The 23,901-nt window shown below is 35.5% G+C and overlaps 4 protein-coding genes across 4 annotated transcripts; 2 read left to right on the top strand and 2 right to left on the bottom strand.

Annotated features, from left to right (window-relative positions):
* Positions 1 to 833: 833 nt before the first annotated feature.
* Positions 834 to 3,553, top strand: LOC122301361 (probable pectate lyase 4). The gene is made up of 5 exons (XM_043112644.1): positions 834 to 1,057; positions 1,666 to 2,017; positions 2,102 to 2,312; positions 2,441 to 2,509; positions 3,110 to 3,553. The coding sequence occupies exons 1-5, from the start codon at positions 931 to 933 to the stop codon at positions 3,344 to 3,346; spliced, it is 996 nt and encodes a 331-aa protein (XP_042968578.1). The 5' UTR covers positions 834 to 930; the 3' UTR covers positions 3,347 to 3,553.
* Positions 3,554 to 4,213: 660 nt separating this feature from the next.
* Positions 4,214 to 6,703, bottom strand: LOC122301358 (exocyst complex component EXO70H1-like). The gene has a single exon (XM_043112642.1). The coding sequence runs from the start codon at positions 6,131 to 6,133 to the stop codon at positions 4,214 to 4,216; it is 1,920 nt and encodes a 639-aa protein (XP_042968576.1). The 5' UTR covers positions 6,134 to 6,703.
* Positions 6,704 to 8,705: 2,002 nt separating this feature from the next.
* On the bottom strand, positions 8,706 to 10,540 carry LOC122301362 (60S ribosomal protein L35). The gene is made up of 4 exons (XM_043112645.1): positions 10,379 to 10,540; positions 10,091 to 10,226; positions 9,836 to 9,992; positions 8,706 to 8,990 (listed from the first exon to the last, which is right to left on the bottom strand). The coding sequence occupies exons 1-4, from the start codon at positions 10,380 to 10,382 to the stop codon at positions 8,916 to 8,918; spliced, it is 372 nt and encodes a 123-aa protein (XP_042968579.1). The 5' UTR covers positions 10,383 to 10,540; the 3' UTR covers positions 8,706 to 8,915.
* A 6,646-nt stretch (positions 10,541 to 17,186) lies between these two features.
* On the top strand, positions 17,187 to 20,087 carry LOC122301363 (caffeoylshikimate esterase-like). Its single transcript, XM_043112647.1, has 8 exons — positions 17,187 to 17,516; positions 17,622 to 17,663; positions 17,773 to 17,899; positions 18,049 to 18,195; positions 18,304 to 18,434; positions 19,106 to 19,243; positions 19,398 to 19,496; positions 19,631 to 20,087. Exons 1-8 carry the CDS (start codon positions 17,514 to 17,516, stop codon positions 19,925 to 19,927), a joined length of 984 nt encoding a protein of 327 aa, XP_042968581.1. The 5' UTR covers positions 17,187 to 17,513; the 3' UTR covers positions 19,928 to 20,087.
* The last annotated feature ends 3,814 nt before the right edge of the window (positions 20,088 to 23,901 follow it).

The following is a 23,901-nucleotide window of genomic DNA, read 5'->3' on the forward strand; positions in this document are numbered from 1 at the left end:
TCACGTGCGGCTTATTTTCGTGCGTGGTCTTCACGCGCTGCTGCACTCCGACGACTACATGCGCCATTCCAACCGCTTCATCTTGCCAAGATCTTTCAGATCTGGGCCACCCCATCCTCTTCCCACCGGCGCGTGGTTGCCTCATGCCATCACAAGTGTGCGGGTTTGCGGATGTTCACTGACTGCAAATCAGTCCACCCGATATCATGCTTTTCTACTATGTTTTCATTTTTTCTAATTGGTGATCTCGAAGAAAAGATTGCAGATCTCTCCAAAAATCATCTCAAGACAACAAACAAAGGTGCACCCGCCACCCTCGCCGCTTCTAATGGAGTTGTTCGCATTTTTTTACAAACGTCTTATTATCTTCTTTTAAGATGACATCCTCTTGATAGGACATGGATAAAGACTAATAAATTGATCGCTAAAATCTACTTTCTTTATTTTTTTATCCACCTCTTTACATTGTTGTTATTGTTCTAGAGCATTTGTTGGATAACCACACCCCCTCCTCATATATCATCTTTTCTATTTTTTTAATGAAGTTTACTCGCTTGCTTAGAAAAAAAAAAAGATTTTTTTAACATATATACCAACTTATAAGAATTATAATTAATTTTAATATTAGAGAAGTATCATGTCTACACAGAAATCTTACATAAGAAAGTATAGACGTTGACATGATTTACTATAATACATCATATGTATATAATTTAAAATAAAAAGAGTTTTATAAATTTGTCAAATGGGCTCCTTTGGGACTTAGCCCAACTTCGATCACGGAGGTAGCCCAAAAGTACTCTCGGTATTTTTCTTATAAGCTTTCCACTACGTTGAGCTGCATCACTCTTAACGGCTTGTCTTAACTGTCCCTTTCCTTAACTAACGGTTTGTTTCAAGCTCGGCCTTCGAGCTCCAACGAAAACGAACATGGCGTCCCTACCTTATGCCGAAGTGGATTCCAGCCTGAGATCACTAGCAGGTCGTGCCGAGGGATTCGGGCGGTTATCGGTAGGAGGCCTCTATGGGCCGGTCTATTGCGTCACCACTCTCTCAGGTTATCTTTGTCTTTAGCTTTTAATCGATATTCTATCACACTTAGGGTTCGATTTATATGGATTTAAGAAGCTGTTAATTAGGCATTAAATCAGGGTTCGTGTTTTGAATCTCGCTAAATTTCGAATCTCCAATCCGGTTTGCAGTGTATCGTTTTATGGGATCGGATTACACGTCCCTTGAGAAGTTCCGGATTTTGAGGTTGTTGATACGTGATTGCAATTCATTTTATATCTTTGATCTGTAGGTTTTTTATTTTTTATATTCGTTTCTTCTAGGGTACACTATATAAATACATATTTAAGACAAGCTTAACCTCTATATACGTTTTTACATAATATTAAAATGCTTTTTATCACTTCCGATGCTGATTTTCAAACAGTTTTTAGTCATTATATAACTGATTTCTAACAATTATTTTGTATCTAAACGGCCCAGCTATGTCTTTTGGATCTATAGCAGTTCTTTTTTTTGTTGATGCATCGCATTATATGAAATAAATTTATTTAATTGAGGTCTAATCTATCGACATTGCTAAGTGTTCGAGGTTTTCCTGAATTGTGCATTAAGTTCTTATAGAAGATCAAATTGCTGATATTCTGTGTCCAGATGATGGTCCGGGATCCCTTCGTGAAGGTTGCCGCAGAAAAGAGCCATTCTGGATTGTTTTTGAAGTTTCAGGTGTGATTCATCTTTCTTCTTACTTGAGTGTATCCTCTTATAAGACAATTGATGGTCGGGGTCAAAGGATAAAGCTCACGGGCAAGGGCTTAAGGCTGAAAGAATGTGAACACATAATCATATGCAACCTTGAGTTTGAAGGCGGTAGAGGGCACGATGTTGATGGTATTCAAATAAAACCAAATGCAAGGCACATATGGATAGACCGCTGCAGTCTTCGTGATTATGACGATGGACTTATAGACATTACCAGACAAAGCACTGATATAACTATTTCAAGGTGGGCTGATTATCTCATGTTACAGAGTCAGAGTGAGTACTGGCATTAAACGATTTTGATGGATTCTTCCTCTTTTGGTACCAGATGTTACTTTACTCGGCATGACAAGACAATGCTTATCGGGGCAGACCCCTCTCACATTGGTGATAGATGCATTCGGGTGACAATTCATCATTGTTTTTTCGATGGGACACGGCAAAGGCATCCTCGCGTTAGATTTGGAAAAGTTCATCTATACAACAATTACACCAGAAACTGGGGTATATATGCTGTTTGTGCCAGTGTGGAATCCCAGGTAAATGGCTCCTCATTTTCTGATTGATCATCGTAGGTTGTCTGCATCCAGAATATCTGCAGACATATTGCCTTTATCTGAAGTTTAAAATCTAAGCCATTTCTTTATTGAAATAATATCTTTTTCAGATATACTCTCAATGCAACATATATGAAGCAGGACAGAAGAAAAAGACTTTTGAATATTATACAGAGAAGGTAAATCTCCTGACACTGCTGCTTCCTGATCTCTTACTGGCTACCGCTTAACACATGCTACTTGCCTTGCCTGGGAGCTCCAGCTTCCACTTGTTTTTGCTTCCCACTTTCCATGCTATTGCTTGTTGAGTGACTACCCTGCCTACCATGGTGCTTCAATTGCAGTATAACTGTTATTCTGTCATCCTTAATTGGTTGGCCATGTAGCCCTAAGCAATGAATGAGTAGTGCCACATTCTCACTAAATTATCTTTATAGTTATTGTCTTCTCTGTAACATGGACAAGGCCTTGAAGTGCAAAATCAAAGGCTGGCTGTTAAAAATATTTGTGGCGGGCGCACGCGCGCGCGCACACAGATCTTTTTGCTTTTATTTATTTTTGGATAAGTAATGTTTTTTCATGTCATCTGTACTAGATAAGAAGCTGAATCTCTGAACGGTTCTTGTGTCTAGACTCGAATGTGCAGAACTATTATTATTCAGTAAATCATTCCAACTACGAAGATATAAGCTATCTATATGCATTGATGTGCTTTCGATTAGAAAAATGGTCTTCTCCTGTCAGTGTTTCAAATGTTTTTTCTTGCAATGATTCCATAGGCAGCAGATATGGAAGAGGCAAAGTCTGGCTCAATAAGATCTGAGGGAGACTTGTTTCTGAATGGAGCTCAAGCTTGCTTACTGACAGGGGCCAGTGAAGAATGTGTGTTCCATCCAAGTGAATTTTACCCGACATGGACAATGGAAGCACCCTCAGATTCTCTTAAAGATATTCTCCACATTTGTACAGGTTGGCAATCCATTCCTAGGCCAGCAGAGCAGAAGGCAACTGCATAGTTATTATTAATATCATTACACATTTGCGGTTATTTGTACTTATTATCTCTACAGAGTTTATCCTCTCCTTAAAAAATGTTGAAAGTTGAAATGCTATAGCTGGCAACATATATTTACCTTTGAGTAAGACATGAATTAATATAGTTCAAAGCTTGCTCAAGTCAACTTAAGACCAACTTGAGCGTAATAAAATCAACTTGTGGCATACATCTAATTTGTGGTATTCACAAGTTTATTGACTTTGTTTTTAGTTAATATGCCCTGACCAGATCCATACAAGGGAAGATCTCTGTTGAAAATGTCAACCATTCAAGTATGACGTTTTTTTGTTATGCATTGTATTTATGCAGAACTTATTTTCTATTTCATACTCATAAAAAAAAAAAAAAAAAAAAAAAAACTTATTTTCTATTTCAGTCACTTCGAGTGAATTGTTTGTCTTCTAAAATTTACTTTCTGTACTAGACTTTTGGGAATTGCTCTGGTTATGATATTGTCAAACTTGATTACTTGGCATGGATGCCTATTTAACTTGGAATATTCACATCTGGATACGTGATGAGGATTTTTTGATTGAATATGAACTTATCCTATATGTTCATTTTATATTTCTTGTGGCATTCAATTCAAATTACTATTTATATTCTCCAAAACGCTGGTTGGAAATTTTTTTTGATGAAACCTTTAGAATCCCCAAGTATAGGAGTACTGTTCCAAAATGATTATCATTCATATATGACTGACTTCGTCCATCCTTATGAAAAATCTGAAAAGACCATTAGAAAGGCACCAATACCAGTCATAAGACTCATAACTGAATTACATGATTTTGCATTGAAATGTACGTACATAATTTTTTTTTTTTTTTTAGCGGGGTAGACATCCCCCTAACTGCAATGATGATGTAGAAGTAGAACAACCTGAGGTGGAAGTCCCAAGAAATAAATCTGATAAGTAATTCCTTAAATCATCAGGTGAAAATCTCACCAGTAACTCCATATTATTCTCCCCACTTAGCATCATGAAATATGTATCAAAAAATTCTTGATACACAGGAACCAGTTTCTTTGCTATCGACACCTTCAATTCATCCCTTAAGTTTCCGTCTTGTACAAGCCATGATGTCTGTTTTCTGTATGCTTCTTCAAAAGCTGCACTGAACCTCCTAAAGCACTCCTTTGCCATCTCAGGAGTAATCTCTGCTGAATCTTTCCCTGGTAATGATGAGATGACCTTAGTCCAAGCTATTGATTCATGGTGTGAAGCACATTGTTTAACTTTCTCGGTGTGCTTCAATACCCAGTCAGTGCCTAGGAGGTGCTTCAGGTTGGTTGTGCATACCTTCTCAACAATGAACTGGAGATTATTGGCAAGGAATAGGTACGATAAAGAGGCATCTTTGTAGAGTTTAGCTTTGCTATCAAGCTTGCAGACAAGAATCAATATGAGCCATGCTAGGTAGACCGACACTGCTGGCGTTGGACCATTTTCCATGGGTGGACTCTCAAAATAAGAATCTGGTAGTGGTGAAGTTGATGATGGTGAGCTATCCACAACGATGTTGGACAGAACACCATTGAAATCTGCAAGTGAAGATATGTAAGTCATTGCTGAGTGGGTCAGCGGGTGAACTCCACCCCCAAACACCAGAGTTCTTGATGAGTCCTTTTGGATTGTTGATTCTAATTCGGATAGAATAGTGCGAATGGAGTCTCCCAGTATGAGTAGTGATGAAAGAGCCTGTAACTTGATAGCTGAAGTTGATTCAAATTCGAATATCAGTTCAATATCTGGCCACAACTCGGAGATTGCTTCATAAAGTTCCATTAGCTGGAAGATCTTGTCCAGCGAATGCTTTCTGACTGTCCTCATGGCAATGAGTTCAGGGAACCTGAATAGATTGATTGCTCCTCCTTTGGTTATTTCTGAAAAGCATAACTCCCTGCTTGTCTCAGATGCTGAAAACACATGGTCACAGAGGACTCTTTCTCCACTAAACAGCCTTCGCACAGCAATCTTTATTGCATTCATCCACGTCCTTATCATATGCTCAAGGTCTTCCCTGTTCATTTTATGAATTTGAGAAGATCTGAAATTTTTTATTCCAAGATGAGATAATTCTTCATCTACTACAGATTTTCTTATAACTTTGTATATCTTCACACACTCTTTTCCATAACCTGAACTAATCATGCATTCGGCTATTGATTTCAAATCTGTCATGGCAACTGCTGAGAGTTTCTCCACCTCAGTGATTGACTCACCAGCAATTTCAAACTCATCTGCTCGAACCTCATCTTCACCAACGGAATTTCTTGATCCACCAGTGGACTGCCCAGGTACTGAGTCTGGATCAAGATGGTCACGGTTTTTGGAAAGCTGGTAAAACTCATTTTCAAGCCTTTTCATGGCTATTTGCATTAGGTTCTGAGCAAGTATGAGCTTCTTGGACGTAGAATTTTCATTGATTAAGAAATGCATAGCTCGTCGCAAGTCCTTAACAGACTTGAGAAACTCGTTCGCTTCTTTTCTGTTATGGTGGAAGAGAGAGGTGACTTTCGTCTTCGAGGAAGAGTTTGGATCCCATTTGAAGATGATTGATCCAGCATTTTCAATGTTTTCTTCCATCATGGATTGGGAGAATTTGACCGTAGGTGTTGAGGGAACACTAGAGCGAGAGCTTGGAAATAAATAGGAAGACGAAAGGGTTTTAGAGGAAGAGATGAGACTTGAGATTAATCTCCTAGGGATGAACTTGTTATTCTTTGGGGTTTCTGATATTTTCATGGAGCCTTGAAGGGTATGAACTCAAAACTGAAGAAGAGCTTCAAAGCTCAAAGATAATGAAAATCGGCTTCTGACTATTGAGAGAGAGAGAGAGAGAGAGAGAGAGAGAGAGGTTACAGTTATAAGCTGTTGGTTTTGGGTCATGTTTCTGGGGTTTATAAAGTGTTTCTGCTAGTTTCCACTCGATGAAGGTGGATTTGCTTCATTGCACTAACAAGAATCCTTGACTGACTCGGTTGGGTGTACACGTAACACGTAACACGTATCAGGGATAGTAATTAGTGTTTGCCCCCAATCGCCAGAAACGTAAAATGACTAGGAATGAATTGACCATTTCTGTTAGAAAAAATTGAGAAGAGCTATCAAAATATATCCACCCCGAGATCGAAATCAATAGATATATTTTAAGCTTTAAATTTTTATTGAACCTTTTATCTTGCTTTTGTAACCATCGTTTGGATTGTTGTATTCCTTTTGTCTTCAACGAGAAAGAATTGGTCTAGTGAGAGGTTTATTTTATTTTATTTTTATTTTTATTTTTGACAAGTTTGTCTTATTGGACTTGTTTGGAATTGCGTAGAAGTTTTAAAAAATGTTTAAATAGTCTTAAAAGTTTCTTAATAGAAAAATTAAGTTGTTCAAATGTTCCATATTAAAGTATTTTGATGTTTTTCTTGAAATGTGCTTTTTCGAATAATCTATAATGTAATTCCAATTTTAAAAAAATTGTCTATAGGTAAAAATATCAATACAACTTTTAGATAATTATAACTTTCAAATTTTTAAGAATATAATCATAATATTCAAAAAAGAAAAAATAAATAATCGTCATTTCTACTTTAAAAATTACATTTTTAATTTTTTTCAAATAGATATAATATGTTTGAAAGTGTTTTAAACATGTAGTTATCAAATGGTAAATAACTTTTTAATAATAAAATTTCTTATTTTAACTATAAGTTATAAACTCTAAAATTATAGACTATAATTCTCACTGCAATTCCAATATTCGTAGTTGTAATAATTCTACTAGGAGTATATTTTGTGAGAATTATGATTGTTGACGCATGCATTTTAATGACTTTCTATACGAACAGTTGAAATGCAGTCTGTATTTTGACCAGAACATGAGTTGTTTCAAGATTTAATTTGTGAAGCATTCAAACCAATAATACAACTTGAAATCCAATCTTTTCTATCTATTTATATTTCTCTTTTGTTAGTCGCCATTGATTTTTTAAAAAATTTAAATTGAGAATAGAAGGCATCGTATGGCGTGCAAGAACAGCGACAGTCAACCCATATATATGTAGGATAAAAATGTGGGGAGTTTAGAATATCGTAATTGCACCTTTGAACTAGCAAAACCAGATTTGGAAGCGACTATCGATGATAATGGACCTCATCATGAAAGGGATGGGAACTACTCCTGAATGAAGGTCAACTCTCTGTTGGATTCTCTCGGAAGATCTGACTTTTTAAACAAATGCGACCGGTTCCAAGTATTGAGTATATATACGATTCCATCAGCAGTCTCACTAATCCCTCCGAATCACACAAAATAATTTATCCTCTCATAATATGAAACAAAATAATTGCTTGACAGATCAAATATAATAAAAAATTTCAATAATTTTAAAAGCCTTTTTTCGTAATATTTTTTTTAAAATTAAGTATTTATCATAATTTAATACTGCATCATAAAATACGAATGGATGATAAATATGACTTAATTTACTTCTGATATAACTTTAGAGAGAGGGCGGGGGGTTAACATTATCATGGGAGTGGACTGTGGTGCGAAGGGTCGATCCGACGATTCCTCTCCAAACCCATGGGAATGGCCCGAATGGGTTGAGAGGAGGATCCTCCCTTCATGGTGTAATAAATTCTAGTGTTCCAAAGGTATTAATAAAATTTGCCCATCTAAACTACATCTAACATTATTCTTAACAAAATAGTTTTTTTTTTTTTTTTAATATAGATCTTATATTTATCCATTTTTTCTTTTAAAAAAAAAATGCAAAACTTACATACCCTACAACTACACATAAAATATTATTTCTCTATCATATAAATAGAAGTTTTTTAATTTTTTTTCCAAGAATTTTTGCTGTCATCCCCATACCTGATTTTCGTATTAAAAGGAGTAATCTGGAAGGAAATAGAAACTTTGTTTTATATTTTAAAAAAAGCATTTATATGGGATTATGTATTTTGAAAAGTGATGTTCTACGCGACTGTAAAACCAAAATCAAACAAGTTTTAATCGAGAATTGTTGAACCACAAAACATCTAACACGAAGCAATGAATGTATATGACCTTCACGGAGCCATCGAACTCGCATCGACGGGAACGATCGAGCATTTAAGAGGTCATGACTTATGACCCAAAATCATGACCAGCTCCTACATTCCTTTTTATACGAATTGCTACGCATCATCATCGAGATTGTTCCATTCACCGCAGGCCAGCAGAATCATCATACGGCTAAACTAAAACATTTACAGATTACGCATGAATAAAACAGAAATAACATGGCCATAAAACGAAAAAAAAAAAAAAAAAGAATAAGAAAAAAGATCACGACGCATTCATCAAAGAAGAATAGCTTCATCCCACTGTAGTATGAGACAATCCACAACTTTCAAACATCAAACAAGAACGTAAGATTAAGTCCTCTAACCATTAATTAAGACTAAACAAAAGCCAAAATTTTATCAACCGAGGGGATTTTTTAAAATAAGGTACCAAGATCTTTCAAGCTGAAGTCCCTACACCCTACACCTTGATAGCATACTTCCTCATGGGAAAATACATCTCTCTCTTCTTCTGTCGTTCAGTCTTCAATGATGCCTGGGCAAACGGATCGAAACAAACTCATATTAGGTAACAGGGCAAGCTAAATACTCAAAGCACAAACATAAACATTTTAATTAGACAAGAATAACAAGAAGCACAAAATGCACAGCCGTCAACACAACTAGTAAAAACACAGACAATGGATAACTAAACCAAGAGAGACAATTGGAACTTGGGAAGTCAGGTTTGCTTGCTCATGGATGGACTTTATCATTTTTGTCTTAAAACGATCTATTCAGCTTTTACAGTAACAAAGACTATCTAATAATATATTTTTTTTCTCATTCATGAAACAGCAACCAATGTCATACCATACAACAACGGCTATTCAGATAACAATTGGGTATTCTTCCCCATACTGATACGAGTCTTCTAGGATCCCAACTTCATCACTTCTTGGCAGTTTGTTGCTAGTGTCATTTGACCTCATCTTGTTTTTATCCCAATCGACCTTATCTAAATCATATGGCCCAAGTTACTAATCCCTACAATACAAGAAATGCAATACACGAGTTCTCCCGTTAAAACGTTCCTAAACTTAACAGTACTTTTTCCTGTTTAGAACTAAACTTTGTACCATTGCCGTGTACCATTCTCAGCTACGCAAATCTTAAACGACATAAATAAACTAAGAAACAAATTAAACAACTAACTAACTTCATAGCATTGTACTTGGATTGCGCCTTTAGGGCGTTTTAATGAAGTTTCTTCTTTATGGCATATCAAAATAAACTATATCCCAATCAGAATCGTAAATAACACAGAACCATAAAAGATGGTGACTCGAGAATAGAAGAAAAAGGAACCAAACTAGATAATTCTATCAAAGCATAGACTACCTGGTGTTTGGTGAGCCTTCTACGAATGGCCCTGGTCTTCTTGGGACGCAGATCGAGGGGTAGGTATTTCTTCTTCTTGTAAGCTTCTCTCAGAGCCTCCTTCTGCTTCTGGGAAATCACCGTCAACACCTGCGCAATCGACAGCCTCACCACCTTTCTGTAATAACAGGAAACAATGAAACACAGAAGAATCAGAAACAAATACTTGGCTTTAAAAACAAAACCAGAAGGAAAAAATGGAGTGATAAAAAGTACATCTTGGAGAGCTTGTTGGGTGCACCGCCGGTGACCTTGGCGACGCGCAGGAGGGCAAGCTCGGCCTTAAGATCCTTGAGCTGGCTCAGCAGATCCGCCTTGGTTTTCTGACGCAGTTCATGGACCTTGATTCTCGCTGTATCATTTTCACAAACACAAATGCGATAAAAACACAAATCAGAATTAGAAGAGACAGGTTCTTCGAAAACACAAAAACCACTAACCAGAAATCATATATATTCGGGAAACGTTGAAAGTAAAAGTAGAGAATCGAGTTTTGACATGTACCCATTGCTGTAAGTCTCGGAACTTCCCTGCGGCGTATCTGTTTCTCTTCGAATGAAACCCTCGAAAAATGGGAGGTTGAGGGCTCGTATTTAAGGGTTTAGGGTTGTGTCAGAATCCAGGATCGGGCTGGAACAATGGGCTAGGCTACTTTCCTTTAAAGTATTCTTTCCATTAATGAGCTGGGCTTAAGAATTTATATATTTAGACCAAAATGCAGCCCATTACTAGAAATAATCCCGTCCATATATTTGGGCCTACTTCCAGCCCATTAATATAACCAACCCTCTCTTCTATACGAAGCTAATCCCACGCGGCTGTGCAATTCTACCTCGCAGTCAAAAGAATCGTGACAACGATTTTGTGTTGAGAAATACTTTAGTCACAAAAAAAATTATAAAATAATAATTTTATAAATTCATGTGATTTTATGTGGATAGTTAGATTGTAAAATTATTTTTATTATATAATAGATCTAATGGATCACGTGAGGTCATGTCAGTTTGTGAAATTATTTTTATATAATTACTTTATGGCTGTAACAGTTCTCTTTTGTGTTTGGTTGCTAGGTATACCTCAACTCATCTCAAACAATGAGATTCACTATTTTTTCAACTTCCTATAAAAAAGTTAAACCCATCGTAACTCATTTCATATATTCAAGTACAAATTTTAATATATATATATTTTTTGATATTCTTGGATGTCCGGCTAGTTTGCCTGCACCTCGACTAATCTCATGGGGCCCTGAAGTTAACGGTCAAGTAAACCTCCAGTGGCCCTAAGGTGACTCGAACTAGTAATCATTGGGAAGCAAACCCAAGGCCTAACCAATACAAATTTTAATATATTTACATTTAAACAAATCTCAATGTGATCCACAAAATATTACTATTTATAGATCAACTCAGATAATTTGAGATTATCTCAATATCCAATTAAACGCAATCTTTTTCAAGGTCAAAGTGAGTCCCGGCCATCATATTATATATTTTGAGTCCAAAGCTCGGATTTAATAATGTTTATTATTATTAATATTAGTCTCTCCAGTATTATTAGATGCAAAATAAATATATATTATTAATACATGAGGTCAACACGTACAATGTATATATCTTTCTTCAATTTTAGATCTTAAAATCCGGACGTAAGTTCTAAGAAAATCGATCATTGAACGTAAATTCTAAGCTAGAAAACCTAAGCAGTCATACTGTATATGATTTAATCAATGACTCATTAAATTATTTGAATAATGCCTGATTTGATTGCATGACCTGATCCATCGATCTTCAACATTGTCTAATTAATGGTTGATCAGGGCAGCTGATGATGATCTCATAATTAGTGGTTCTAAATGTCCTTCCCGACCTACTACTGATGCATTTCATTATCATCGCTAATAATATCATCGCTAACAATTGAATTGATCTAGACCTTGATCATGACTTTACAACTGCACTTTTCTATCATATTAATGCTGGAAGAAAAAAAATTAATATACATATATACATCTATATATATACACACACTTGAGACTGATCAAAAACCTACCCTTTCTTTTCATTTCTTGTTCCATGCATATTTTATTGACTGTCCTCATGATCTGTCTTGTCCTTTAATTTTGATTGCTTTTTCAACCTATGTATCATGTGTATTAATATTGACCCATGAAAACGGGTTTGCCATGATCGGCACGTCATGCATCCATCATCCTCGATCTAATTAAATTGTCAAAGTCTATGATCCAAAGTCAATGTAACAGCTAGCCCACATTAAAATATAATGCAAATTGACATCAGTATCAATATAGTCATGAGTTTTTTTTTTTCGATCTCTTGTTTCTTCTTTTTATAAACAGGTCGCGGACTTTATATTGATCATGGTGTGATCTTTTTGCCTCGGAACCGTACCAACTGTACAGCTCAGAGCTGCCTATAATGGGGATACATGAGGGTACTGGTGGTTTCATGGGGGTCCTGGATCGGCCGATATTGTTGATGAATATATAAGACTCATGTCATTAAGAACCCTTTACTTCTTTGAGCAGCCACACCTTCGAATGTCAAAATCCGCCTCGAGTTTGAATGCTGGAACGTCGTCAATGACGAGCCACTATGAGCTCGACAGCCTAACTTAATAATAAACTAGTATTAAAATCAACAAGACCAATGACATATAATAATTATGTAATCTAATGGCCCCCCTTCAGTCCTGCAGGCAGCTTTGAATGCAAAGTGCATGCAAGTATATATGTATGAATATTAGAAATTAACGAGCTAATTAATAATTAATCATCAGCTACATAACAAATTAATTAAGTTTCCCGGCCGGCCACATGGCCTATCTTCAGGCCAAAAAGCTGCAGCTGGTCAAAGAATCTATCAGGGTTTCACATCTCCTAATTTCTAGTTAGTTTACAGTTAGATGCTATATCACATGTCGACATAACTTTTTTCTATCTGGTTGGCTTTACCTTGTAAATTTGTGATCTTCCTTGTGTCTGAGGCTTGATATTCTGCTAATCCAAACAGAAGAACGCAGAAAAATAGAACTGAAAAAAATAACTGAATAAAACAACAACATGCACCCAGCATTAGGCAAATACTTAACTCCAGATCGTTACGTATACGACGGGACACCAAACATGACTAAAGCTAAACTAAACTTAGTTTCTTCTCAGGAAAAGGAAAAGCACTAAATTAAGTTAGGTTTTTAGTCAGCAAACAGAGGAAAAAGAATTGAGAGCAGTACACGAGCTAGCATTGCTCCATTTTGTCGGCAGCGTTGTCGTCCCTACGTACTCGATCTGGTCGTTCCGTTTCTTTATATATAAATCATGAACATCAATGGAAATATATAGACACGATCCATATAAGAAATCTGACTCATCATTTTGCTTATTACTAGACTTCTCATTTGTATCTTACGTTATTAATCTCATAAAAATAACACACATATATACTGGCGGGCGTGCATATTAAAAGACATGCAGGCAAATTACTATCATTAATTATTTTGTGTAGAAAATGTACCTGCAAGTACGTACATGAGAAATGCGTACGTTCAACGTTATCCAGCTGAAAGCTGCTGAGTCATGTTGTTCTGCATGTATCCACCGTCCACAAATGTAATTAAGGCGAGTGGCCCAATGAAGCCAGTTATTGGCGTACCCTGCAAAATTCATGCATGACTGAGCTGCAGCTAGCCAGTCAAATTAAGTTAGCTGCCGCGTGCTGGTCTTTTTATATGCGCTTGAATTTCTGCACCGAGTAGATCATATATATCCTTAAAATCCAATAGCAGCTAGGAGTACATCATGAATATTATTATCTAAGCATGATTTTTCTCCATCGTGAATTAAACTTTGTTTTAAAACGACGTAGTACTTATAAATTAGGGATTAGATGTCAAGAATCTAAGATATTAATTTATAATATCCAAATAGTCCGACCATTTTAGTAAATAAAATTAAAATCAATTATAATAATATTCTAAAATATTAGTTTTATCGTTGAAATTAAGTTAATAGATATATATATATATATATATATATAGAGAGAGAGAGAGAGTACACGATATTCCATATAAGCAGAAATCTGACTCATTTTAAATATGAATTTAGTTGTACTACTGCTTATTATGTATAAGTACTCTCATTTGTATCTTACGTTGTTAATCTCATAAAAATCTATAACACAGATATACACTGGCGGGCGTGCATGTTAAAAGATCATATGCAGGCAAATTACTATCATTAATTATTTTGGGTACAAAACGTACATGCAAGTACATGAGTAATAGGTTCAACGTTATCCAGCTGAAAGCTGCTGAGTCATGTTGTTCTATATTTATCCACTATCCACAAATGCAATTAAGGCGCGCGAGTGGCCCATGAAGCCATATTCGCGTCTACAAAATTCATGCACGAGTGATCTGCAGCTAGGCAGTCAAATTAAGTTAGCCGCCGCGTCTGTCTTTTTATGCGCGCTCGAATTCATGCACCGTGTAGATCATATATATCCTTACAAAAGAATAGTAGCTAGGAGTACATGAATTTATTTATTTATTTTTTAATCAAGTAGATAATATATAAATATAGAAATACTGGAGAGCTGAGATGAAAGTTTAAAATATTATTTTTTAATATTATTAATATTTTAAAATTTAAAAAAGTTAAATTATTTATTATATTTTGTATTGGAAGTTGAAAAAATTGTAATGATTAGATAAGATGAGTTGGACTAGACTTGGTAACCAAACGCTGCCTAACTCTTTTTACATATTACAGATGGATCTTTTCCACTATGAAATTGCAATAAACTTAGAAGGATTTTGATTAAAGGAATATTTCTATAGAGTTTCATTGTTGTCGCCCACTGCGTTAGATTATGCGCGCATCGATTTGAAGATTGATAAATTTTCATTGCTTCTCATCTTGTGAAGAATTTTAAAAGATGTTTGATATCATTGATGATGGGGTTTAGTACCCAGTCTTGGGTAGCTGAGGAATTTATAATGTCTTGTATAACCACATTGGAATCTCATTCAAGAATTATACACTTTAGTTTCATTTTTTCAACTTCTTGAATGGCCATTAGTGCTGATTTGGCTTCCCCTGTGATTGGATGGGAGCTATGTATCCAATCTGTTTTAGCAAAATAATTGTCCTTTTTGAATCCTTTCATATTGCAGAAATTGTTGTACCTTGGTTCCTCACAGCTATATCAAAAGACAATATCTTGGCTTCTGGTGGGTCTTGGTATTTTTCTTTAATTGACAAGAAATCTTCAAATGGCAAATAATCATCTTTCCTTGTCCAAGCTCTTATATGATCTTTAAAATTTTTTTGAACTAATTCCACAAATCTAATTGGGTTAGACTAAATTTGTTCATGTATGACTTTGTTCATTTGAAACCACAGAGAATCCATGGCTATGCAAGCAAAGATTTGAAAACTTTGGTATTCGGACTCTGGGATTTTTAAAAACTTGCTTGGATTGATGATATTTTTTATCTAATCATAAAGTGGTTGATTCGAGAAAATGGTGATATCTATAGGCCAATTGGATTGTCTCCACATAATTTTGGAATAAATACAGTTTAGGAACATGTGGATAAGATTTTCTAGTTCTATTTTGCAAAGAGGGTATAAAATTTGTTCTTCCTCTAGGGGAATGACTCTATGAATGATTTCTTTTGTGGGAAGGATGTTGTGACAAATTTTCTAAAGAAATAGTTTCATTCAGTCTTGGATTTTCATTTTCCACAAGTATTTCCAATTAATTGAATTGTTTGAGTGGGAATGATTGGAATTTTGATTCACCAAGCCAGCATAAGCTAACTTTACCGAAAATTTTCCCGATAAGTGATGGGTCCATTTGATTTTGTCAGGGATTGAGTGGAAATTATGAATGGCTAAAGGAATTTTTTAAATTTCTCTTGTTGCATCCTCAGTGAAGAGTGTATTAAGAAGTAAAATGTTCCATCTTCTAGGTTCTTCAAAGATGAGTTCTGAAACTGTAGTATTCTGATTAATAGTAGAGATTGATGGATTTGGAAGGGGTTTAAATGAAGGTAAAGTAGGAATCCAAGGATCCTGCCATACCTTCACAATAGTTCCATTATTGATTTGAAAACAACAACTATTTATCAGAAAGTCTCTTTGCTTAAAGATACATTTCCAAAACCAAGAATCTTGGAATTTTGAAATGACGTTGGCAAAGGAATTAGAGTTGAGATATTTTTTGGACAGCACTTCCTTCCACATATTGATTGAGTCATTCATAAAAATGCAAGCACATTTAGAAATTAGAGCCAAATTGAAGAGATTCATTTGTTTTAAACCTAGCACTCTCATAGATTTTGAAATGCAAATGTCTTTCTAGGATTTTGGGGTGAATTTTTTCTTTTTAGGGTTGTCTATGCCCCACCAAAATCTTTAAAATGTGGAATCAAGATGGTTGTTGACGGATTTTGGTACTAGGTTAATTGGTAGCCATTGTATAGCAAGGGATTGCACTTGTTACAGCTTTGATAATGATAATTTTTGCAACTTGAGAAATGATCTTTGCTTTTCAATTTTAGAGTTTTAACTGAATTTTTTCAATGAGATCATTATGGAATTTGGAAGATTCGACTCCTTGAGTGAGTGGAAGCCCTCCCATGAATATTATTATCTAAGCATGATTTTTCTCCATCGTGAAACTTTGTTTTAAAACGTACGTAGTTATTAAATTAGGGATTAGATCATTTCAAGAATCTAATATATTAATTTATGGTATCCAAATAGTCCGACAATTTTAGTAAATAAAATTAAAATCAATTATAATAATCTAAAATATTAGTTTTATCGTTGAAATTAAGTTAATTGATATATATATATATATATATCAATTTTTTCAGGAAAAAAAAAATGATTCGTGGCACTTTAATATGTGCCCATAGGAAGTTTTCAAACAAAATCCAGTGAAAATAGAACATATCACTTAATTTAGGAGAGGAATTAGGATCAAATTAATCATATCTTTTTGTTATTATTAATTTCTTTCTTATCATGATGACCTGTTTGTATATATGACCGAAATAATATATATTTCCGTACTTAATTATACGTACTCAAATCCGGCCCGCTCGGGTATATTATATATTTATATATCATAAATAATACTTTTACAAGGTTATAAGTTGAGGCTGAGGTACTTCCATCAAAGCCATGAAAAACAAATAATACGATGAATGAAAGAGTCAACTTAATTATAAGCCAAGTTGCAATTCGGAAAGGGTCAGACGTTATGATATATAGCGAGTAAATTAAATATTGTTCATATACACTGATCATGATACTCCGACGTGGGAGAGAAAGGATACTCCCATGGGTCTATTTTGGATGGTAGACAATTAATAGGGTTGAACGCGTAAAGCTTTTTCTTACTGCTCTGCTAGCTCCTCGTTTCCTTTTTTGGATTATAAAAACCCATCCACTCAGTTCTTTTGTTTATCTTTCTTTCGTTATTTGCTATATATTCAGAACTTTTCAATCTCTCTTTCATATAGTCTGTCACGTACGTAATTCAAGAGTTTGATCTTTTGCTAGTTATCCTTCTCTTGAGCTTCTGAAGTCCATTCTGTTCATTTCTTCATGGTCTGTCCCTCTCTCATACAGTACTATTTCTCTGTTGCGCCCATTTCAACGCCTTCTGATACTGATGCACTTTCCCTTGATCTGTTCCTTAAACATGGTTTGCAGGCACAGGCGGAGCGTCAAACAGGGGATGTTAGTTATGAAGAGGTTAGCCCTGTTTTTTTGTCTCATTTTTTTCTTGGAATTTCTGAATGTATTTGGAATATCTTGTGATTAAATATATTTTTGTTTCTCAATCTTCAAACAAATTTTCCAGGAGTACATAATCAATCCACGCGGATTGAAGCTTTTCACATGCAGATGGCTTCCAGTGAATCAAGAACCTAAAGCCTTGATTTTCATTTGCCACGGTTATGCCATGGAGTGCAGCATCACCATGAAAAGTCAGTATTAATTAATTGCTCATCCGCTTCATTCCCCAGTTATATAATTTTGACCCAAATATATATGCTTACAAATCAAACAACAAAATGAAGATCAAGAAAAATCGATAAATCTATGCTAATATATAAACGGGTTGTGATTGGATTAGGTACCGCGACCCGGCTTGTGAACGCTGGCTTTGCAGTTTACGGGATAGACTATGAAGGCCACGGGAAATCAGAAGGATTGACCGGCTACGTTAACAGCTTCGACGTTGTTGCGGATGACTGCTCTGATCATTTCACAAGCATATGTGGTCAGATTTTACTCTCTCTCTCTCTCTCTCTCTCTCTGATTTAGCACGTTTTAAAATTCTCGAATTTTTGGTCTTTTAACTGATCTACGGTTGGTGAGTGATATTCAGAAAGAAAAGAGAACAAAGGGAAGATGAGATATTTGTTGGGAGAATCCATGGGAGGGGCAATGATTCTACTATTACATACGAAGAAGCCTGACTACTGGGATGGTGCAGTCTTGGTTGCACCTATGTGTAAGGTACCAAGTTGGTTTCACTATTGATAAATAATTTAAAATCTTTGAAAAATAGTATAAAATATAAATTGATTGATTTTGATAAGTTGAGATAAAAGGAAGTTGTAGGTCAATGGATCTTAAATGCCCTCTGTTATTATTTATTTTTTTCTTTGCAGTTTAGAATGAGTTGTTCTACCGTCGATATTGATATTTTTCGTGGCATGTGAAGCCCTTTTGATTGGTGGGTCCTACTCCTAATATTATGCATGGCCTACGGTGAAGACGATTGGAGCTAGTTGACAAAGGACAAAAAGACTGTCATTTCCAAGGAGTTCTAGCATATTTTTTCCGTTTGGATCTCTCGACTAGAGTTTAACCTTATGTCCGTGTTTTTCATAAATTATCAAAAAAATAGTAAAAGATACCTTGAGACGTTATTTTTATTTAAAATTTTTAAATTATTTATTATATTTTATTTAAAATTTTGAAGAAATTATAATAATTAAATAAAAAAATAAATTAATATATTTCTTATATCCAAACAAAACCTTAATATCAAGGTTCGATTGTGAAATATTAGTATTCCAACTATGACGAATGTGTTTTTCCCCAAATTGAGATTTGGGCATGTTTTAAATACAGATCTACTGTAAATTTGTTTGAATTTGTTTTCAATTTCATATTTTTGACAGATAGCAGATGAAATGAGGCCACATCCAGTGGTGATATCCATTTTGACAAAGCTTTGCAACTTAATTCCAACGTGGAAATTAATCCCAACCCAAGATATCATCGATGTCGCCTTTAAATTACCAGAGACAAGACAACAGGTATATATCTTCACCCTTTACTCATTTTTTTTTTCCATTAATTTTTTGAAGAAGGCTCCTCTTCTTTTTCTTGTTTAATAAGCTTTCAACAGTACCGATTGGGAATTACTACGTACCGAGTGCTAATGATAACATACTGCGTAAATAATAACAGATTAGAGACAACCCATATTGCTATAAAGGTCGGCCTCGATTGAAAACCGGCTATGAACTTTTGAGGGTCAGTTCCGAGCTTGAACAGAGACTTCCAGAGGTATGTATTTCTTCTTCCTTCCGAACTTTTGGTATTTTCAATGTTTTTAGAGAACTTGTAATGACTCTTTTAACATGTTTACAGTCTGGAAGCAGGGAAGCATTACAATTCTAATTTTTATTGTCTTCGAGTAGGTTTCATTACCGTTTATAGTCCTCCATGGGGATGATGACAGAGTGACCGACAAATCGGTGAGCAAACTGCTTTATGATGTGGCTTCCAGCCACGACAAAACCTTCAAGTTGTATCCAGGAATGTGGCATGGTCTGCTCTACGGTGAGCCATCAGAGAACTCGGACCGCGTGTTTTCAGACATCATCGATTGGTTGGAAAAGAGATTCATCGTAGGAAATCCAAGGTTAGAGTGGGAGCAGAAGCATGAAAACGACGGTTTCTCAACGACTAAACAAAACGCAGAAAATTGCAAATGATTGTTGTTTCATGGGGTATCTGATGCAAATTAGGCGATGCTCCATAATTAGTGGAGATATTTTAATTTATTACTTTCTTAGTAAGATTAGTATTCTCTAATTTTATTCTATCTCCAATTGTTATTTTCTAGTTAGATTAGAATTTTCTAGTTTTATTCTATCTGCAATTATTATTTCCTAATTAGATTAGTATTCTATTTTGTTAACTATTTAAGAATCAAGAATGTACAATTAAAAGTACTTTTTGAATGATTAATAAAATTGCATGTTTGATCCTGAGAAAAGACTAGTTAGGCAAGACACTAAAAACTTGTTAATTTATTTTCTTCGAAAGATTCCAACTTTATAGAGAGAGATTCTATGTTTTTCTCTTATTGGCATTGACGTGAGGTTGAACTAGGAAGTTGGCACTAATTTTGATATTAGAATAAGGTTACTTCCTTAAGGAGTTTATCACCTTATGCCTGTAACCTGTCGTGGTACTTCGTACACCATGGCAAACAACCATAATCTAAACAGCAAAGACACCGAACAGCCAATTTGCAGCAACAAATAATTCAAATCACCACATTTTTAAAGTAACTCACTCATCGACTAGATGCCATGGATGAGTGTCAAACTCGAGAGGAGTTTAAACCTTTCAATCGAAGAGGCCGTGACCCAATTCGTGGGGAGGTGTTGGACAAAAGTGATAGAGATGTTGATAAAGATTGGGAAGATGAAGAAGACCAGGAGTTTGAAGATCGTCGACCTCGAATATTATCAACTTCTTGATGAACTGACTAAGAGGATGAAGGTTGATGTGCCGGATTTTTATGAAAAATTAGAGGCCAATGCATCTGAAGACTGGTTAACGACTATTGAGGATTATTCTGATTGGTTTGTTGTATCGAAGGATCAAAAGGTTCGTTATGTTCGGATGAAATTGAATGGGCACGCACGAACATGATGGGAAAGTGTAGAAGAACAATTACGTCATACCCAACACCCAAAAGTTTCTAATTGGGAGGAGATAAAAGAGCGACTGAAGGAAAAATATTTACCCATTCATTATGAGCAAATGATATTCGAAGAGATGTTATAACTTAGGCAGGAGTCATCCAGTGTTGATCAATTTACGGATCGCTTCCACGAGTTGACTGTCCGTAGCAAGATTGTGGAGACTAAACATCAAACTTTAGCTTGATACCGCATCGGATTACGTAGCAATCTATGCAATGAGATGTTGACTATACGTTTAATCAATCTAGAAGAGGCGTATCAATTGGCACTACGTATTGAGAAACAAATAGAGGCCTCAGTTGGGAGGAAAACGATATCAACTGATCTAAGACTAGAACGTGTCACAATGCCTTCATTCCAAAGGCCACTATTACTGAAAGATCAACCCATGGGTTCAGTAATTGGAGACTAGAAAAGAAAAGTAAAAGGTACCGTGAATGGCCACAATGTACTATGTTGTTGTGTATCCTATAAGAGATAAAAAATTAGCCTTCATATGTGAAAAAGAATTATTGGTAAAATGAACACTGTTGAAGAAACGAATGAAGAAAACTCAGTCCTAGTGAAGCAACAATGTTTCGTTAAATTTTCATTGGGACAAAAATATATGGAAGATGCCTAGTGCGATGTGATCTCTATGACAGATTGTCACATGCTATTAAGGCATCCATTGCTCTATGATCAGAGGGTTTCTTATGATGGGTATGCTAACACTTATTTAATTTTAAAGGTAAGAAATTTGTTTTAGATCCTTTGTAGATCTCAAAATTTGAGACAAAAAAAGTAAGTTATCCCAGTTTTGACCATGTGTCAATTTTGACCATGAAGCTATGATGCTAATGGTAGTAAGGCGCGAAATGAAACAAGATGGTGGTTATGTTCCAGTGGAACTCACCACAAAGTTGGAAGAATTTCATGACATTATACTGGATGAGATGCCGAAACAACTACCTCCAATACAGGATGTGCAACATGCTATAGACTTGATCACCGGATCAACCTTGCCTAATTTACTGCACTATCGCATGAGCCTAACAGAGAATGAAGAGCTCAGCCAGCAAATTCAGCAATTGTTAGACAAAGTCTTTATTCGAGAGAGTCTTAGCCCCTAAACTGTTCTGATTTTACTTACACCCAAGAAAAATGGTAGTTGGAGGATGTGCGTAGATAGCCAATCAATTAACAAGATAACAATGAAATGCTGTTTTTCCATTCTCTGTCTTGATAACATGTTGGTTTTGCTTAGTTGTTCCTCTATTTTTACTAAGATCGACATTCAAAATGGATACCAGTAAATCCGTATTCGACCGAGCGATGAGTGAAAGACTACCTTCAAAACGAAAGATGGTTTGTTTAAATGGCTAGTCATGCCCTTTGAATTAACCAATGCACCAAGCACCTTCATGCGCCTTATGACACAAGCTCTCAAGCTATTATTGGGTAAATTTGTTGTTGTTTTATTTTGATGATATCCTAATCTTTAGCTGAAGTTTGTAAGACCATTTAGGCCATGTTGAGCAAGTATTGAAGACTTTGAGAGCTGAACAGCTCTATATTAATTGGGACAAGTGTTTGTTTATGAAGAAAAGTGCCAAATTTCTCGATTTTATAATTTTTTATCAAGGTGTCAAGGCCAACTCCACAAAGGTACAAGCTGTTTAGAATTGATCAACGCCCTAGCATTTTTCCAAAGGCAAAGGCTTCCAAGGTTTGGCCACGTTCTATTGCCTGCGGGTTTAGCACTATAATGGCCCCAATCATTAAGTGCTTAAAAGTAAAGAATTTTTCATGGAGTGCCACAGCTAGAAATTCAACGAAATTAAAGAGAAGACGGGGCAAGCACCAATTCTTAAGTTGCTTGATTTTTCTAACATTTTTGAAGTGGCTTGTGATGCCTCATATGTCGGAATCGGGAGTGTATTGAGTCAAGAATGTCACCTCATCGCTTTTTACAGTGAGAAGCTTAATGATAATCGCCAACAATACTCAATATATAACATGGAATTTTATGTTTTAATTCAAATTCTCAAGCATTGGCAACCATATTTGATTTATTAAGAGTTTATTCGTTACACTGCTCATGATTCTTTAAAGCATCTAAATACTCAAAGTAAACTAAATGCCCGACATGCTCGCTGGATGGACTATTTGCAGCAGTTCAAGTTTGTTATCAAGCACAAGAGACCTCACTTGTTGCATATGTTTTCAACTAATTTTATAGGATTTGAAAGTCTCAAAACGCAGTATGTTAATGATGAGGACTTCAGCAACATGTGGAGTAATCTATCTACTCATGTGTGCATATCTGATGGTGAATATTCTTTGAGCGATGGATATCTATTTTACAAACACGGTTATGCATTCCTCATGGGTCTTTCCACGAGTTCCTAATTTTAGAACTCCATGGTGAAAGTTTAGCTAGGCATTTTAGATATGATAAAACTTTTACTATTGTTACTAATTGGTTCTATTGGCCTCAGATGCGTAAAGATGTGCATACAATGGTTGATCGTTGTTGGATTTATCAAATAAATAAAGGAATCAAACAACAAGTAGGACTCTATACACCACTCCCCATTCCGGACAAATCATGACAACATATTAGCATGGACTTTGTCTTGGGTTGGCCAAAACTCTTCGGCAACATGATTCAATTATAATGGTCGTGGATCATTTTTCAAAAGTGTCACATTTCATTCCATGCCGCAAGACTTATGATGCCTCAAAGATTGCTGCATTATTCTTTCAAAAAGTAATCCAATTACATGGTGTTCTAGCTTCTATCATGGCTAATAGGAACTTAAAAGTTGTAAGTTATTTCTAGAAGACATTGTGGACAAAAATGGGGATGAAGCTGATGTTTTCTTGTGCATTCCATCCTTAAACAGAAGGCCAAACTAACCAATAAAAGTTTGAAAAATTTGTTACGTTGCCTCATCACAGATTATGTCACCAGTTGGGATATAGTACTT

Source organism: Carya illinoinensis, chromosome 2 (genome assembly GCF_018687715.1).
Source record: "Carya illinoinensis cultivar Pawnee chromosome 2, C.illinoinensisPawnee_v1, whole genome shotgun sequence".
Classification (NCBI taxonomy): Eukaryota; Viridiplantae; Streptophyta; class Magnoliopsida; order Fagales; family Juglandaceae; genus Carya; species Carya illinoinensis.